General features: G+C 54.0%; 1 protein-coding gene across 1 annotated transcript in view; it reads left to right on the forward strand.

Annotated features, from left to right (window-relative positions):
- The window catches only part of MAN1C1 (mannosidase alpha class 1C member 1), a 54609-nt gene extending 40317 nt beyond the window's left edge, over nt 1-14292 (forward strand). The window contains 8 exon segments of the mRNA XM_039733581.1: nt 620-714; nt 4151-4274; nt 6232-6325; nt 9475-9590; nt 9767-9986; nt 11418-11590; nt 12135-12250; nt 12626-14292. Coding sequence (XP_039589515.1) covers nt 620-714; nt 4151-4274; nt 6232-6325; nt 9475-9590; nt 9767-9986; nt 11418-11590; nt 12135-12250; nt 12626-12746 — 1059 coding nt within the window. The 3' untranslated portion in view covers nt 12747-14292.
- Nucleotides 14293-17027: the final 2735 nt, after the last annotated feature.

Here is a 17027-nt window from a genome sequence, read left to right on the forward strand (position 1 = left end):
AATTGTGTGTGCTTGCTTTGTGCTGCAAGGCACCATAAGCTGCAATTTGACTGGAAAGCCCAAAACTGAGGCATTACCAGTGGAAAAGGAGCAGCTTAGCCATGAAACCACCAATCCTTCTTGGCCAGGAGCTGCAAGGAGAAGATGGTTGGTTGGAACCATGGAAATCATGGTTTTTACAACAGGAGATGAAAACAAAATCTGGGCAAGCCTGCGTTGTAAATCTAGCAGTGCTTCAGGCCAGAAGGATTTCTTCTGATTTTAACTCAGTGATTGCAGCTCCTTGTGTTCTCTGCCATCCTGGGCATGGGAAGGTTTGGAGAGCACTCTGGATCAGCTCAGATCGCAGGGTGCTGTGGTGAGCTGCTCTGCTCCAGGCTGAGGCTTTGGCAGGGGACTGGGGGCTGGGTTAGTGCAGATTGGAGAGGAAATTTAGAGATGCCAAAGTCCAGTGAGACTTTTGGTGCAGATTTTTTGTGCAGGGGAGCCAGGGCACAGCACACCTGGAGCAGGGGTTCTGCAGCACCTCCAGTGTTTTATGACAGTGTGTTTGGAAAAGGGGATGTGGGAGAATCCTCTGTGACTCCTTCCATCAAATATTTATCCTCCCTTTTAACAGGTGTTCAAGAGCAAAGCCCTGGAACTTGGAGAGAAACTTCTGCCAGCCTTCAACACCCCCACTGGGATCCCACGTGGAGTCATCAACCTGGGCAGGCAAGGCACACATCCTCAGCAGCATTCCCTTTAGCTCTGGAGCTGGGAAGGACCGGGAGCAGCAGAGCTCCTCAGAGCTGGCCCCTCCAGAGCAGATTCCTCGAGGTCACTTGCTTTGCCAGCTCAGACCTTGGCACAGCTTGCAGGTGACTCAGGTCAAACCCAGCTGTGTTGTATTCATTTGGGGCTGGCCACAGTTTCTTCCTCTGCCTCCTGACAGGGCTCCCTGCTGCAAGAGCATTTTCCTCACTCTCGTGTTCTGTGAAAGGTGATTTTCTAGTCTGCTCGTAGCATGGATTTTTGCAGTGTGCCCAGCTAGATGCATGTGAATTCATCCAGAAAAAATGGATTTAAAAAAATTGGAAAAACTAGGCAAGGGAGTGGATGGGACTGGCTGACAGTTTTGGTGCTGGAAAAGGGGAGAACACAGCACACAGCCCTCAGCCAGGCTCTGTCCTTCCTTAGTGCCCAGAATTCAGGCTGGTGATGTTCTCATGGCCAGGGATGCAGCTGAGTTCAGTAAATCCCTGCAAAAGGTCTGGCAGCAAACAGAGCAGAGCTGGGGCTGCCCTGCTGCTCCTGGCTCTCCTGGCAGACAATTCCCTGCCAGCCAGGCAGGGATTTTGGATTTGCTGGTTCTGAGGCATCCAAACAAATCCACGGGTGAGAGCTGCAGGAAATGTGGGTTAACAAAACCTTTCATCCTCACCTCTTGCAAAACACTCAAAGTCCTTTCCAGCCCTCAGCCCAAATCTCCTCCTTGGCTCTGCAAGCAAAAGACTTCCAAATATTTGGCTCAAATATCACTGTCACCCCTCAGCTGTCTGATGTGCTCCTGATCCCAGGGAAAATTGGAGCCACCAGCAGCACTGTAATTGTCCTTTTTTACAGCACAGACATCCTGCTTCCTCTGTGGCTGATAAAGGCTCTGCATAGACTAACCTTTCACAGAAATGCCAAACCCTCCCCTGCCCTTTGTGAAGACAATTGAAGCAGCCTCTCTCTGCCCAGACATTCCCAAAATGTTTTGCTGATGACCTTGAGTGAGAGCAGAGAAAATCGACAGAACACGAAGGCCACAGCCAGAGCCCCACTGCAGCTCGGGGGCTGCTGGGAGGGCTGCAGTGCAGCTGGTTTAGGAGCAGCCACGGAGGGAGCTGCATGCACAGCCCGAGCTGCTGCAGGAGCACGAGGAGCAGCCAAGGGCTGTGAACCCCCAGGGAAAGGGAATGATTCAGTGTGCAAGTGGAGCAGAGGAGGGCGAGGTGAGGCTGTGAGACCACACTGACCCAAACATCAGGGCCAGAACAAAGCCCAGAAGAGTTTTGCAACGAGGAATTCTCTCTCCAATTCTGCTTTTGCAAGGATGTGCTAATTCCAGAGAGACCTGAGCATCCCAAAAGGAGGAGGGTCCTGCAGCGTGTGTGGGCCTCTGTTGGTGGCAGCTTGGGGGGTGGGTTAAGAAGGACATTCAGAAATTTGAAACCAGAAAACCCCCTTGGCACTGAGTTCAATTCTGCACATTCACTTTCGAGGGTCCAAGCACAGCCAGCCCCCCCAGCTCTCCCATACCCAGCTGCCTTTATCTCTTGCTGTCACCTTTTCCTCTGGGGTCCCCTCTCTGCTGATGAGCTTCCTGTGGCTGCTTTCTGTCCCCTGGCTGTCTGTCCCATCTCACACTGCCTGCTGTCCCTGGCTGTCTGTCCCTGTCTGTCTGTCCCATCTCACACTGCTGTCCCTGGCTGTCTGTCCCTGGCTGTCTGTCCCTCTTTCCATCCTGCTGCTCCAGCTGCCACGCTGGCCCTGGCAGCTCTGTGTGCTCCAGCTGCTGCTCTGTGCTCTGCTCTGTGAGCTCTCCCTGTGCTGCAGTCCTTTCCTTCACGTCTCCCTAACCCTCTGTACCTCCAGATTTTCCCTCAGCATCCTCTCCTGGCCTCTCTCACTGCTTTTGCTGCTTTGGATCCCCATGGGGAAGGCAATACTTTGACTTTTCAGACCTGCTTATCTGAGAGATAAAGGAGTTCTGGATGTGTTCCTTTCCCTTGGAGGCCAAGGTCCTTCAAACAGCAGCTTCCTCTGAGCTGCCAGAGGCAGAGCAGCTGTGAAGCCCCAGTTTGAAAGGCTGACAAAAGCTTTTCCTGCAGGGGGTCACTGCAGGCTGCAGAAGGGCTCTGGTTCCTCCTGTGCTGCCTGACCCAAAGCTCAGGCTGCAGCAGCACAGCCCGTGCTGTGGTTTTGGGGAGGGCAGGGCTGGGATGGTCTCTGTGACCCCACAGAGCTGCTGTGACAACAAACACGGCCCCACTTGGCAGCTGCAGCCCTGCTGAGCTGAGCTGAGCTGAGCCGAGCTGAGCTGAGCCAAGCTGAGCTGAGCCGAGCCTGCCTAGGGCTCTCCTTGCAGGCAAACAGCCAGCTCGGGACCTGCCACGTTTTCCTCTCCATCACAGCGAGGGAAACTTCTTTTTTTTTTTTTTTTCTTTTCGTGCTCAGAAGGATCATTAGTTTTAACCTCCTGTAAACAACAAACCCTTCTCTCTCCCAGCCAAGCTTCCCGGCGCCATCTAGTGTCACCCCCACCCTTCCCTGTCCCTGGAGCTGTCCCCTCCCCGGGTTCACTGCCAGGAGATGCAAAACTGGAGCCACCACACCTCTGAGGTGGCTCTGGGGCAGACCCACACAGGCTGCTTTGGTTACATCCAACCCTGCATCCCCAGGGCACTGTCCTGCCTGGAGGGTTCCAGGCACACCCAGAGCCGTGGGGTACCACAAGGATATTTATTTTATCCCACAATATCTGTGTGGGCCAGGCTGGCAGTGCTCCTCCCAGGCTGTTTGTCAGCTGAGCTCTGCCACAAAGAAATGCAGTTTGTGCAGTCTGTGTGTTAGCCCAGTCCTAAAGAATCTCTGGAAGATCACAGCTCAGTGGCACTGGAACTGCTGCTGAAAATCTGTGTGTCCTAAATGTGTGTGTGTGTCCTAAATGTGTATGTGTGTCCTGAATCTGTGTGTGTGTGCCCCAAATCTCTGTGTGTCCTAAATGTGTATGTGTCCCAAATCTGTGTGTCTGTGTCCCAAATCTGTGTGTGTGTGTCCTAAATGTGTGTGTGTGTCCTAAATGTGTGTGTGTGTCCCAAATCTGTGTGTCTGTGTCCCAAATCTGTGTGTGTGTGTCCTAAATGTGTGTGTCCCAAATCTGTGTGTGTGTGCCCCAAATCTGTGTGTGTGTGCCCCAAATCTGTGTGTCTGTGTCCCAAATCTGTGTGTGTGTGTCCTAAATGTGTGTGCCCCAAATCTGTGTGTGTGTCCCAAATCCATGTGTGTGTCCTTTCCAGCCCCCAAAGGACACCTGGCAAAGGCAGGGCTGCCCTGGGGCAGGCCCACCCCAGGCTCTGGCTGTGTTTGCTGGCAGTGAGGGCTCTCTTTTCTCTCCTTGCAGTGGCATGAGCTGGAGCTGGGGCTGGGCATCTGCTGGAAGCAGCATCCTGGCAGAATTTGGGACCCTGCACCTGGAGTTCCTGCACCTCTCCCAGCTCTCTGGCAACCCAGTGTTTGCAGAAAAGGCAAGTGAGCCCAGCCTGGGCTGCCATGGCTTCGCCTCTTCATCCCCCTGGGGTGTTTTTCCCGGTGTGAATTTTACCCAGAGGAGGGCACAGCCGAGGTGCAGCCATCAGGGGATGCAGATCCCTCAGGAGCCTGCTCTGAGGGACTCAGATTGTGCCAGGCAGAACCCAAACTGCCCCCGTGAGCCCAGGGGAAATGGGGCTGGTCCAGAGTGCCACAAACAGACAGGGCTGCCAAAAAAAGTCACAAATTCTGCTTTTCCAGGGTGTGTCCAGTGCAGGTCTGTCAGCTGTGAAACAAGGAGGGGATTTGAAGGAGAGACAGGAAAAACAAGAGGAGGAAGAAGCTGGGAGAGCAAAGTGGAGCTGGGATGGAGTGGATGGGAAGCAGTGAGGGTGGGATGAGCAGTGGGAGGCACAGAGCAGGGAAAAGCAGAGGGTGAAGGGAAACAGGAAACCCAGGAAACTGTGGGAAGAGCAAGAGAGGCTGGTGATGTGGGACAGAGACAAGGCTGAGGTTCCTGAGGACAGGGATGATGACAAATTGCTCCCAGGGAGGGGGAGCTGAGGAGAGGCCAGGAAAAGGAGCAGTGCTGTGGAGAGAAAATGTGTGAGGAAGATGATGGAAACATTGGGGATGCACTGCTAAAAACCAGAACTGCATCCTCGTTCTGGGTTCAAACCATGGCATTTTGAGCCAGGGTCAAACCTCTGTCCCCAGCCCAAGAGATTTTTCCTCTTCTCCTCCTAAGCCCGTGGAGGGAAAAGGGCAAAACCTTTCTGAGAGACTCTCCTGGGCTGATGTGTGCACAGAAAATGGATCCCAGCCACCCTGAGAGGGAAAATGTGGGATGCTGTGGGCTCTAACAGCCCAGCCTGTGGGAAATTCCTGCAGTGGAGCACATCAACTCATGAGCTCCCAGCTTGGGACTTGGGTGATTTTAGCAGGAATTAAAGCCCATCTGTGTCTTTTATTCAAACCTGTCATTAATATGCCAAGCTCCTAAACTCCAGTAAATATTATGGAGCCTGACAACTTCCTTGGAAGCACTGGCTTAAGGCTGCAGCCAGCTTTTGGTGTGCAAATTGTCTGATTTTGTAAAAGGTTTAGGGCAAATTAGCTGCTCTGTAGGTTATAATAGAATATTTATGCTGCATGGAATTTAACTGGGTCCCTTAAGGGAAAGGCCTATTGGATTTAATGGGGGTGAAACCAAGGGAGGCTTTAGAGACTTAAGTGCTGGTTGTTCTGGGGTATTAAAGGAACTGTCTGTTGTTGAAATTAAAGGCCCCAATTCATCACATTAAGTGACCACATGGTGAATTTAAGTGCTGTGTGAGTCACTCATCCCTGCCACTCCCTTCCCTTTGGATCATGGAAGAAATCACCCCTGGCATCGCTCACAGCTCCCATTTCCACCCAGATCCCCAAGCACAGAATCAGACTTGGGTTTGGAAGGGATCCCAAAGCCCATCCAGTGCCACCCCTACCATGGCAGGGACACCTTCCCCTGTCCCAGGTGCTCCCAGCCCGTGTCCAGCCTGGCCTTGGGCACTGCCAGGGATCCAGGGGCAGCCCCAGCTGCTCTGGGCACCTGTGCCAGCCCTGCCCACCCTCACAGGGAGGAATCTCTTCCCAAAATCCCATCTAACACTGGCCTCCTTTACCTTGAGGCCATTCCCCCTTGTCCTGTCACTCCACACCCTTGGGAAAAGTCTCTCTCCAATTCCCTGCAGCCCCTTCAGGTCCTGGAAGCACAAAGTCTCCCAGGATCCCTTCTCTCCATGGCAGTGAGCTGGAGTGGGGCTGTGCAGGGTTTCCAGAACCATTTCTGAAATCAGGATTGGGCTGAGCCCCACAACATCTCCCTCCTGAGCTGTGTGCTGGGCTGGAGCAGGGCAGGGCCAGGGGAGGGAGGGACAGAGCATAACCCGGGCTGTCTGTGCTCTCTCACAGGTGATGAACATCAGAAAGGTGCTCAGCAGAGTGGAGAAGCCACAGGGCCTGTACCCCAACTTCCTGAGCCCAGTGACGGGGAGCTGGGTGCAGCGTAGGTATCCCTGCCTCCCCTGCCTGCAGGAGAAGCCTTCCCTCCCTCCCTCCCTCCCTCCCTCCCTTCTTCCCCAGGGAGCAGCCCCTGGCACAGCAGCCAGCCAGGCAGGCTGTGCCACAGGAGATAAATCAGGCTTTGCAAGGGGCAGGAACTGTGCCCTTACCCACAGCTGAGTGTCCCAGCTGAGTGTCCCAGCTCCAGAGAGAGAACTGGGACCCTGCTGGGTGTCCCAGCTGAGTGTCCAGCTCCAGAGAGAGAACTGGAGCCCTGCTGGGTGTCCCAGCTGAGTGTCCCAGCTGAGTGTCCCAGCTCCAGAGAGGGACTTGCCGCGCTGCTGAGTGTCCCTGCTGAGCCCTGCTGAGTGTCCCTGCTGAGTGTCCCAGCTCCAGAGAGAGAACTGGAGCCCTGCTGGGTGTCCCAGCTGAGTGTCCCAGCTGAGTGTCCCAGCTCCAGAGAGAGAACTGGGGCCCTGCTGAGTGTCCCAGCTGAGTGTCCCAGCTCCAGAGAGAGAACTGGGGCCCTGCTGGGTGTCCCAGCTGAGTGTCCCAGCTCCAGAGAGAACTGCAGCCTTCCCTGCACAGGGGCTCGTCCCACAGGTGCTGGGAGCCAGCCCAGCCTGGATCCTGCACTCAGCACAGGAGCTGCATGGGAAGCACAGGGAGGTTCCCCTCCAGAGTGGAGGTTCCCCTGCAGAGGCAGAGGGCTTGGAGGAGCCCTGGATCCCCCTCGGATCCAGGCAGGAATTCTCCTGTGCATTCCTGTTCCTGTTACCATGGCAGCTCTGCAGAGCCGCTTGGGAAGGAGGGATGAGATAAGAATGTTTGCTTCTCTCCTGTGGGGAGCCCAGCACTGGAGCAATAATCAGGGAAGGTCTTGGAGAGGGCAGGGCAGTTGTGGAGGCAGCCAGGGGAAGGTGACACACAGGCTGTGCCCCTCCTCAGCAGTTTGCCCTGTGGTAGGAGCAGGAGGAGCCACTTGTGCAGCTGTGCCCTGATCTGTGACCTGCACTCTCTGCTCTGTTATTGATCTGCTTGTTTTGGCTGCTGCATTTGATGTTGTCAAAGAAAAATCTCTTTCAGAGACTGGTTTGAGCCTGTCAGTGGGTGACATGTATTATCTAGGCAGGTCACTCTGAGTCCTGCCTCTCCTGGTGTCCCCATGCTTTGTTGCACTTTTTGCTGGGCTGGATCACTCCAGACCTCTCCCAATGCTGCTTTTGTGGCTCTGGTGGCAACAGGCAGGGACAGACCCTGGCTGTGAGCAGTCCCTGACCTTTCACTGGCAGGGCTGGTCCCTGCAAAGTGTCTGGGATGGCCACATTAAGCCAGAGCTGCCCTTTGGTGCTGGGAGGAAGCCCTCATCTCTTCTGCCACAAATTTAATTCTGTTTTCTGCCTCAGATTTCTCTGCATTGCCCTGAACTTGCTGATGTAGAGAGGGGCCTGGTGGTGCTTTTCAGAGCACATTAAAAGCAGCCTCTGCTTGCTCGTGTGGGACAGGGAGGTGCCTGCCACAGGCCTGGAGATTTCCTGACTCCAGCCACACTTCCACAGGCTCTTTGTGGCAATTGCTCAGGATGTGACCTTGGGATCTGACCCCATATTCCAGGGAGGGAGAAGAGTCATCAGCCCCTTCTGCATCCCCAGTGCTGCTGGGGAGAAACAGATGAGGACCAGAGCAGGGAGGCATCTGCAGCCTGCTCCCCAGGGAGGCCAGGCTCTCATTTTCTCTCTTGCCATTAAAGCTCTTTGCAGGAAGCTGTTTTCCTTGAAATTGCTGTGATTTTCTTAAAAGCTGTATCTTTGACCTGGCTGAAGGAGCAGATGCTGCCAGGGGAGAGGCTGTGCTGGCCCTGTGGGAGGGCAGCTCTTACCTGTGGGAAGACAGGGATTTATTGATGCAGGTGCCTGCGAGGCAAACGCTGCCAGGGCTGCTGCCATATGGAAAGCAATTCTGGAGCAGGGCTGCAGCTTTGGTGAGTTTATGAATGACACACTCAGGATCACAAAGCTGCTCTTTAAAGGCAGCCTGTGTTTGCAAATCCTCTGCCCTCTCTGCTTGCAGGGAAGCTGGGTGTTTAATCTCATTGTTTTGCTAGGGATTATTCCCTGGATCACTGGACACAGTGTGTCAGGGATGTTTGCTCTTCAGGTCAGGAAAATGATGCATGGCTGTTGGTTTGTGCTGCTGGGAGGATTCAGCATTTGGAATAAGCCTTATCTGTGTCCAAGGAGAGGGGAAACAAAAATCTGAGCAGCTCTAACACCTGCTGCACGAGCTTAGCTGGGAAATGAGAGCCAGGACAATGTTAATTAACAGGGATGGCTCAGGCCAGCGAGGGCCATTTGTCTTGCTCTCCTAAAAATGGGAGTGCTTGAGTGCTTTAAAGAGTGAGAACACTGCCGTTCCTCCTGTGGCAGAGCTGGAGCTGTAAATGCATGCAGCAGCTCTCCCCAGGCACAGAGGTGCAGCTGTCAGGCCCGTGTCACACTGCAATCCCTCAGCACTCCTGTGAGGTCAGAGCAGGGGGTGCTCTGAGCAGACAGCCTCAGAAATTTCATTGCTGCAGAGGAAAACGTGCAGTGCACATCCCTGTACCTGACTTTATCATGTTAATGTGCCAGCAACCCCCAGCCTTCCCCAGGGCTCAGAGTCCCTCCGTGAGGCAGGAATACAAATGGCAAAACCCAGGAGTGTGTCCACAGCCCCTTGCTGGCAGCTCTGTGGGATCCAAACACCTCTCCTTCCTTTCCTGAGGCAGGGAGACAGCTCCCAGGGGCTCCATCCAGATGGAAATCTATCCATACCCACCACTGCTTTTGGTTTATGAGCCTGGATTTATGATGATGGCTCCATAAACAGGAAGCATCTTCACGTTGCAGTATAAATAACTTGTAAAATAAGGCCTCTGAATGGTTCTGGTAAGGGATACTAATGCTCTGGAAAATGACAGAACATTTTTCTCCTGATTGCACTTTCCACCTTTCTTCCTTTCTGAAAAGCAATGCTGCAAGCTCTCCCCAGGAAGCTGGGAAGAGGAAGGAGAGAACAAGGGCATTAAATAGGACGTGATTGTTTCCCCTTTGTAAGGCAGCTGCTCAGTGTCTGTCATGAACCTGAAGCTCTTTCCTGGCTTTCCCACCACAGACCACGTCTCCATCGGGGGCCTCGGGGACAGCTTTTATGAATATCTCATCAAATCCTGGCTGATGTCAGACAAGAAGGACTCTGAAGCTAAAAAGATGTACGACGATGCCTTGGAGGTGAGGAGCCAGGTGCTGCTCTGTGGTTTTTTTGGGGGTACATGGTTCATCAGAAGGGTTCAGACCTTCAGAATGAGTCTTTGGGTTTCCTTGGTACTCACTCCTGTCACTAACTAACACCGAGGAAGTTTTACTCACTGTCCACTCTCTTGAAATGCTGATTTTCATCCCTCTAGGCAATAGAAAAGCATTTGGTGAAAAAATCTGCAGGAGGCTTGACCTACATCGCCGAGTGGAGGGGTGGCATCCTGGATCACAAGATGGGCCACTTGGCCTGCTTCTCCGGGGGCATGATTGCCCTGGGGGCCGAGCACAGCACGGGGGAGAGGAGGCAGAGGCACATGGAGCTGGCAGCAGAGATCACCAGCACCTGCCACGAGTCCTACACACGCTCAGGTACCCGAGCCCACAGCCCCCGAGGGTGGGCACTGCCTGCCAGGGGGGGTTCTGTGCCTCAGCAGCATTGCAGCCCTGCTGTGGCTTCCCCTGGGCTTCCCTGGCATGTGTGGAAGGGACAGAAATGTGCTTTGTGCAGCAGAGGCAGCTGGGAGCTGCTGGGGCAGAGCTGGGAATGGAGCTGGGGCTGAATCCCAGGCAGTCCCAGCAGGGCTCCAGGCTGCCCTTGCTCATCCCTGTGCAGGCAGCAGGGGAGGGTTAGCAGGGTTAATGGCAGAGTGGCTCTCTCTGCAGCAGAGCAGCTGAGAAGCCCAGCAGGGCAGTGCTGCAGACCTGCAGCTGCTGGTGGAACCAGGAGAATGGAGTTGCTGAGCCCCTCCAACTGAATCCTCGTTTCACAAGCTCAGGACAATTTCTTTCACCACCCAGAGCTGTGGAGAGCAGTGAGTGGAGATGAGTGAGGGACTGGCTCGGTTCTCTGCCTGCAGGAGCTGCTTTGGACACCCCTCCTTTCTTTGTAGGCATCCCTGCAGCTCCTGTGAGGCTGCAGGCAGCCAGGGCAGCTCTGCAGGACCTTGGCAGGCACAGGTCTGTCCACAACTGCATCCAGGATTGTCCCACACCTTCCCCACACCAGCCAGCCCAGCATGTTTGCCCAACAAACTCCAAGCTAACCTGAAATGATCTTTGCAAATAACTCTTTTCCTCCCCTGCAGCACTTACAGAACTAAACCAAGGTTTCTGAACTAACAGCCCTGTGCCTGTGAGTGCCTGGAGCCAGTTTTCACCATCAGAGAGGCCAGCAGCAGGCTGCCCAGTGCTGCAGGGAGTGGCTGTGCCCAGCTCCTGCCAGCACTGCCAGGGCCCCACACCCACAGCAGGGCCCAGGGAAGGTGTGCAGGGTAATTAGAGGCAGATAATGACTCCCTGTGAAGCACTGCGGCAGACACAGCCAGAGGAATGTGCCATGATCACAGAATTATGGAGTGGTTTGGGCAGGAAGGGACCTTAAATTCCATCCCATCCCACCCCTGCCGTGGGCAGGGACACTTCCCACTGTCCCAGGCTGCTCCCAGCCCTGTCCAGCCTGGCCCTGGGCACTGCCAGGGACCCAGGGCAGCCCCAGCTGCTCTGGGCACCCTCATGAACAAATTTTTTCCAGCAGGGGAGAGGGTTGGTGTTGAAAGCAGGGATCTGAGTGCTGGATAGTGCTTGCAAGAGACTGGGATTCCTAAGCACAGACCAACACACTCCTGATTATTGTTCATAAAACCATTGCAGTTGGTTTTATCACCATCCCGATCCCTTCCCTCCAAAGGCAGCGCTGAAGAAAAGGCTCAACACAGCCTTAGCCAAACCCTGGCATCCTGAGCAGCCTGAAGGCACTGCTGGTGCTGCCCTGGCAGTGACAGTGCTGTGTGTTGTCCCCAGACACCAAGCTGGGCCCCGAGGCGTTCCGCTTCGACGCGGGCAGCGAGGCCACGGCCACGCGGCTCAGCGAGCGCTACTACATCCTGCGGCCCGAGGTGGTGGAGAGCTACATGTACCTCTGGAGGCTCACCCACCAGCCCAAGTACCGCCACTGGGGCTGGGAGGTGGTGCAGGTAAGGCTGCAGAGGCCACGGAGCCCCGTGGGTTCCTGCATTGCTGCGGAAAGCTTCGCTTGGGTCGGCGGAAGGAGCGGAAATTATTGAAATTGTGTTAAATGCTGAGAAACATCAGGAATGCTCAAGGCTGGGTTGGGTGGGGCTCTGGGAAGCTTGGTCTAGAGGGAGGTGACCCTGTCCGTGGCAGGAGGGTGGAAGTGGGTGATTTTTAAGGTTCCTTTCAACCCAGATTGTTCTCAAAGCCACGAGCAATGGGGCAGGAGTTCACAAAGTGCCTCAGGTCAGTGTTGTCTCCACTGTGGAGGTTTTCTGCTCCCTTGGGGGCTGCACTGCCATCAGTCAATCAGCCAGCTCGGGTGGCTGCAGTTTCCTCTGCTGTTCCATTAGAGCCAGGCTGGTTCCCAGAGTGTGGAGTAACCTCTGAGTGAGGGACAGGAAACCTGGTGCTGGATTTGTAAACTGGTTTGGAACGCAGCTGCTGGTGCTGGAGGGGTCACCCCACGCTGCTGGGGGTGGCTGAGGGTTCTGTTCCCCCTGCCAGGCCCTGGAGAAGCACTGCAGGGTGGAAGCTGGCTTCTCTGGCATCCGAGACGTGTACACCACCACGCCCACCCACGACAACATGCAGCAGAGCTTCTTCCTCGCAGAGACTCTGAAGTAAGTCTGGGCTCACAGGGGCCTTCCAGAGCAGCACAGCTCCTTAAGGAGCCTCAGACAATAAAGGAGAAGTCTTCTCTTCCCAGGGGAGGTGTCACTGACAGGACAGGGGGCTGGAACCAGAGGAGCTTTCAGGATCTTTCCATTCTGGGGGGAAACTGGGCAAAGCTGTAAATCTTTGGGAGTTTCCTGCTGCAGCCTCTGCTGCTCGTGGCTCCCTGGAGGCTCCTGCTCAGGGGCTGGGTCTGAAGGGCTCTGCTGTGATCCAGAGTGTGGGAAGGGTGGGGATTTTCCAGGGAGGTGGGAACGTGTCACATGCTGCTGCCTGGAGCCCTGCTGGGCTGCTCCGAGCCTGTCCCTCTGCTGTGGCTGCAGGTACCTCTATCTTCTGTTCTGTGAAGATGACGTGCTGTCCCTGGAGGATTGGGTGTTCAACACCGAGGCTCACCCCCTGCCCATCAACCACACGGACTTGAGAGCAGCAGGGCAGCCCTGAGGCCCTGCCCAGCTCCTGCTCCCCCAGCCTGGGCAGACTCTGCTTTTCCTTTCCATTGAAGGAATTCCTGTTGTTCCTGAAATGGTGTTTTGGGGCACTAGTCCAATTCCGGACAGTATTTTCTTGGGAAGATGAACCATGACTAAGCACCTTCTTTTCCTCTGTGAGGAGCTCTAATAGGCTGATGATGAGATGTTTATTCTGGGCCATACTGTACACAGTTCATAGACATTCCTTTATACAGAGAATTTATATGAAATCCACTGATTTTGCTTTATAGTGGCCAAAGGACTGGAAGTTTGCCATAAAATAGACTTCACACACACATACACATACACACACACACACACACACATCCTCCTTTCCTTTCTCTGGTTCATTTCTGCCTTTTATCTGCTCTTGGATTTATCACCTCTCCAGTGAACAGTTCTCAGTGTTCTGAGCTTTCTGGTGCTGGGCTCTGGGGGCTCTTCAGGAGAATGAGGAAAGGAAATTGTCCTCGCTGTGGGAGAGCAGCTGGAATTCTGGGGATGGCTGAGGAGCTCAGGAATGGAGGGAGGACAGGGAAAGGTGATGCTTTAGTGGGAAAATAAGAGGATCAAACCCTCCACAAACAGGAGCAGCCTCAGGCTGGAATTTCCAGATTTCAGGGGGGACTTGACCCACGCTGATCCCTGCTGGAGGGGTAACTCAGGAGCACTCCAGGAGGCTCCTGGAGTGTTTGGTGATGAATTCCCCCTCCAAGGGACACAGGAGCCAGCAGAGGGGCTCTGCAGAGCCCAAGATGGGATCCAAGATGGGATCCAAGATGAGATCCAAGGCTGCCCAGGCCGTGGGTGGTGAGTTCAGGATCCTGAGGGCAGGAGGGAGGGGGAAAGCTCCAGCCTGGGCTGCAGCCGAGCAGAGCTGGAGGTCTCCAGAGGGACAGGGACAGGGTGGCCCTGCTGAGCAGGGACTGGGACAGGGCCACCCCACAGGTCCCCTCCAGCCTCAGCCATTCTGTGACTCAACTGTAACTAAACCAAAACTTGGCTGCAAAATCCTTGCTCCTGATGTATTTTTATATACTTTTTTCCTGTGCTCTTAAAACACATTTACCACCCATCACATCTCATTTAACTTTCCTTTTTTTTTTTTTTCTTTTGGTGTTTTTCTACTTTTATTTGGAACTAAATGTTACGAGTCACTTGTAATAATTTTACTGCTGTAATAGTCAGATCTGTGAAACAGAATAAAAGTCTTGTAAAATAAAATGCCTGTTGGGGTTGATCCTGTAAAAGACCAGTCACTCCATGCTTGGAATGAGACAATACTGGATTTAAAGAGTGGATTCAAAGAGTTTCGTGCAGCAGAAGTTGATTTCTGGGGGAATCTAGGCAGTGGTTGAGTTCCCAGCTCTCTTAAACTGCTGGATCTGGGATCAGCATTCCCTCTGATCACTGCAAAGCTCTGTGGCCCTGGGGGATGGAACATTTTTGTTCATTCTTGTGACAGCCTCGTGACAATTGCTTCATTCAGCAACTTGGGGGAAAATAAAGTTGCTTTGAGCAAGTTGTGAAAACAGAAAATGTTGTTTCTAAATTCCTGCCTTTGTAATTCCCCGAGAGAAATAAGATTGTCAGATGGGGACTTAGCATTATCCCAGGGATAAAGCTGCTGCTGCTAAGCCTGGCCTAGAGGATGGGTATTGGTAAATAAACATCTTGGGAGTGAGCTGTGTTATCCAGGAGATTTGGGGATCGGGGAGCTCTTGTAGCTCAAAGGATTTTGATAATGGATTAAGGGAATTTCTTAAATAAGAATGACCTGCTCTTGGAGTAACGTGGAACACTTTGCCTGGCAGAATTTAAACCCCCAAAATAAACAGAGTGGTTCTGGTTTCCTTTAGGAGCAGGTCCATGGTTGGTTCCCATTTCACACAGGTGAGTGGGAGCACCCCACACCCTTCCAGAGGAAGTTTCCTGCAGCTCTTGGGGGGCCACACCACAAACCAGGAGGTTCTGACCAAGGGGAGACCTGGGACAGGTTTTCCTGCTGGGTGGAAATCTTTCCTGTTACTGTTTTTAGAATTCCCTTTGATCCAGGTGTGCCTGGGTGGGCCCCACAGCAGCTCTGTGGATATTTAACATTCTTCCTGAGTGCTGTAATCCCAGGACCCAGCAGTGGAGAGCCAGGTTGGGTTTGTTCTCTTCCAAGGAGCAGCAGCCACCCTGAATTATTTCACCTTTAAGTCTTTCCCATCAAATATTCCCCCCGTTTCTCATCTTTTTGTGGTGACTGGAAATGGTTTGGGTGTAAAATGAGCCCTCATCCAAAGAGAGCCACCTCAGCTCTGCCACCACCCCGCCAGGGCCCCTCCTGCTCCTGTCCCAGACAAACCAGGACCTTTGTCCTGTTCCAAACCCATCCCTCCCGTTACACTCTGGGTTAATCCAGGGAAGCAGCAGCAGGTTTTACAGCACATCTATAAAACACGGCCGCTCCCAGACCTGTCCCTGCTCCCAGAGTCATTCCCATGCCCTGCTAATCCCACAGCCACGGCCGGGTTCTTTATGGAGCAGAGTTCCAGGGAAGTTTTCTGCTGTGCTGCAGAAAGATTTTTCTTCTTCCTCCCTCAGTGCAACCACCCTGGCGTGAATCCCAAATATCCCCCTGGGTTCCACTGCTGGGCTCCTCTGCCTGCTCCCATCCTCATCCTCCCTCCTCCTCCCTTAATGGCTCGGTCATGCTCTGCTCATCTCCATCTCCAGACTTCTTTAAACCTAAAACAAAAACGATTAGGCAGGCTTAGGATACAGCAGAGCTTCAAAGGATTAAACGCTGACGCTTCCCTCGGAGAGATCAAACACTCGGTGCTGGCCCTGCAGCAGAAATCTCCCCGGCTGTGGGGGGATTGGAGCGGGACTGGGAGCACGGAGGAGCAGGATGAGGAGCGGAGAGAGGTTAAAATAATACATTTGTGTGTCTAAATAATAAATGTGTGTGTTTTCTCCCAGCCACTGCCAAGGGACAGTGTGGCAGCAATGGGCGGCCGTGGAGGGACACTGAAAACATGGGAGGTTGAAAAGCTTGGGGTGGAAATGACCCAAAATGTGGCATGGTGGTAAAAATGACCCAAAATGTGGGGTGATGCTGGAGAAAGGAGGCTGAGCACCATCACCCAGGGCTGCCAAGTCATTCCCATCCCCAATTCCCATCCCTAGGGCTCAAACCTCAGCGGAATCACTGCAAGTGATCCCACCCATACCTGTTTTGCTAAAAAATACCCATTTTGGTCAGCTATAACCAAACAAGCGCAGGATACGGCTTTGGGAAGTGCAGAACAAGTTCAGGGTTTTGTTCTTTCTGGGAAAAGCTGAATTAAGGACAAAATGGGAATGTGGGGATGGACACACACCTCTCTCTTGCATGGGTAATAAAGAAAAAGTCCTTGGAGACACAGGAGGAGGGGGTTCATTCCCCCAAGAGCCCTCAGAGCAGAGACATTTCAGCCTAAAAAGCACTTTTTTTCCTGAATCAGTGCCGCTCATTTACCATTAAAACGTGTTTATACCCTGACAAGTGCCGCTCATTTAACACTAAAAAGAACTTTTCCCTAACCGGGCGGCAGGGATTTAACACTAAAACACATTCTTTCCTTAACGGGTGCCCCTCATTTAACACCAACACGATGTTTTCCCAGACGGACCGACGGTCATTTAACCCTAAAACACGCTTTCCCCTGACCGCCTCCCGCGGACTGAGCACCACAAAACCCCTTCCCCGGGCGGAGCGGCGCTGATTTCACACCAAAAAGGGGTTTTTATTCCCGCGGGGCCCGCGGCCCCTCCTCGCCCGCCTGACGCCTCCCCCGGCCGGGCGGCCATGGCGGCTCCGCGGCGCGGGCCCGCCGCGATGGCGGGCACCAGGAACCACCAGAGATGAAGAGGCCATAGCCAGGCTGAGGGAGCCCCAGGAACCAGTGGGCACCAAGATGAGGGAGCCATAAAGGGGCTGAGGGGCACCAGGAACCACCGGAGATGAAGGGGCCATAGCCAGGCTGAGGGAGCCCCAGGAACCAGTGGGCACCAGGATGAGGGAGCCATAGAGGGGCTGAGGGGCACCAGGAACCACCGGAGATGAAGGGGCCATAGCCATGCTAAGGGAGCCCCAGGAGCCAGTGGGCACTGGGGATGAGGGAGCCGTAGAGGGGCTGAAGGGGCACCAGGACCGGTGGGCACCAGGAACCGGTGGGCACCAGGACCGTTGGGCACCAGGAACCACCAGAGATGAAGGGGCCAT

This window comes from Passer montanus, unplaced genomic scaffold (assembly GCF_014805655.1).
Source record: "Passer montanus isolate IOZ18808 unplaced genomic scaffold, ASM1480565v1 scaffold89, whole genome shotgun sequence".
Lineage (NCBI taxonomy): Eukaryota > Metazoa > Chordata > Aves > Passeriformes > Passeridae > Passer > Passer montanus.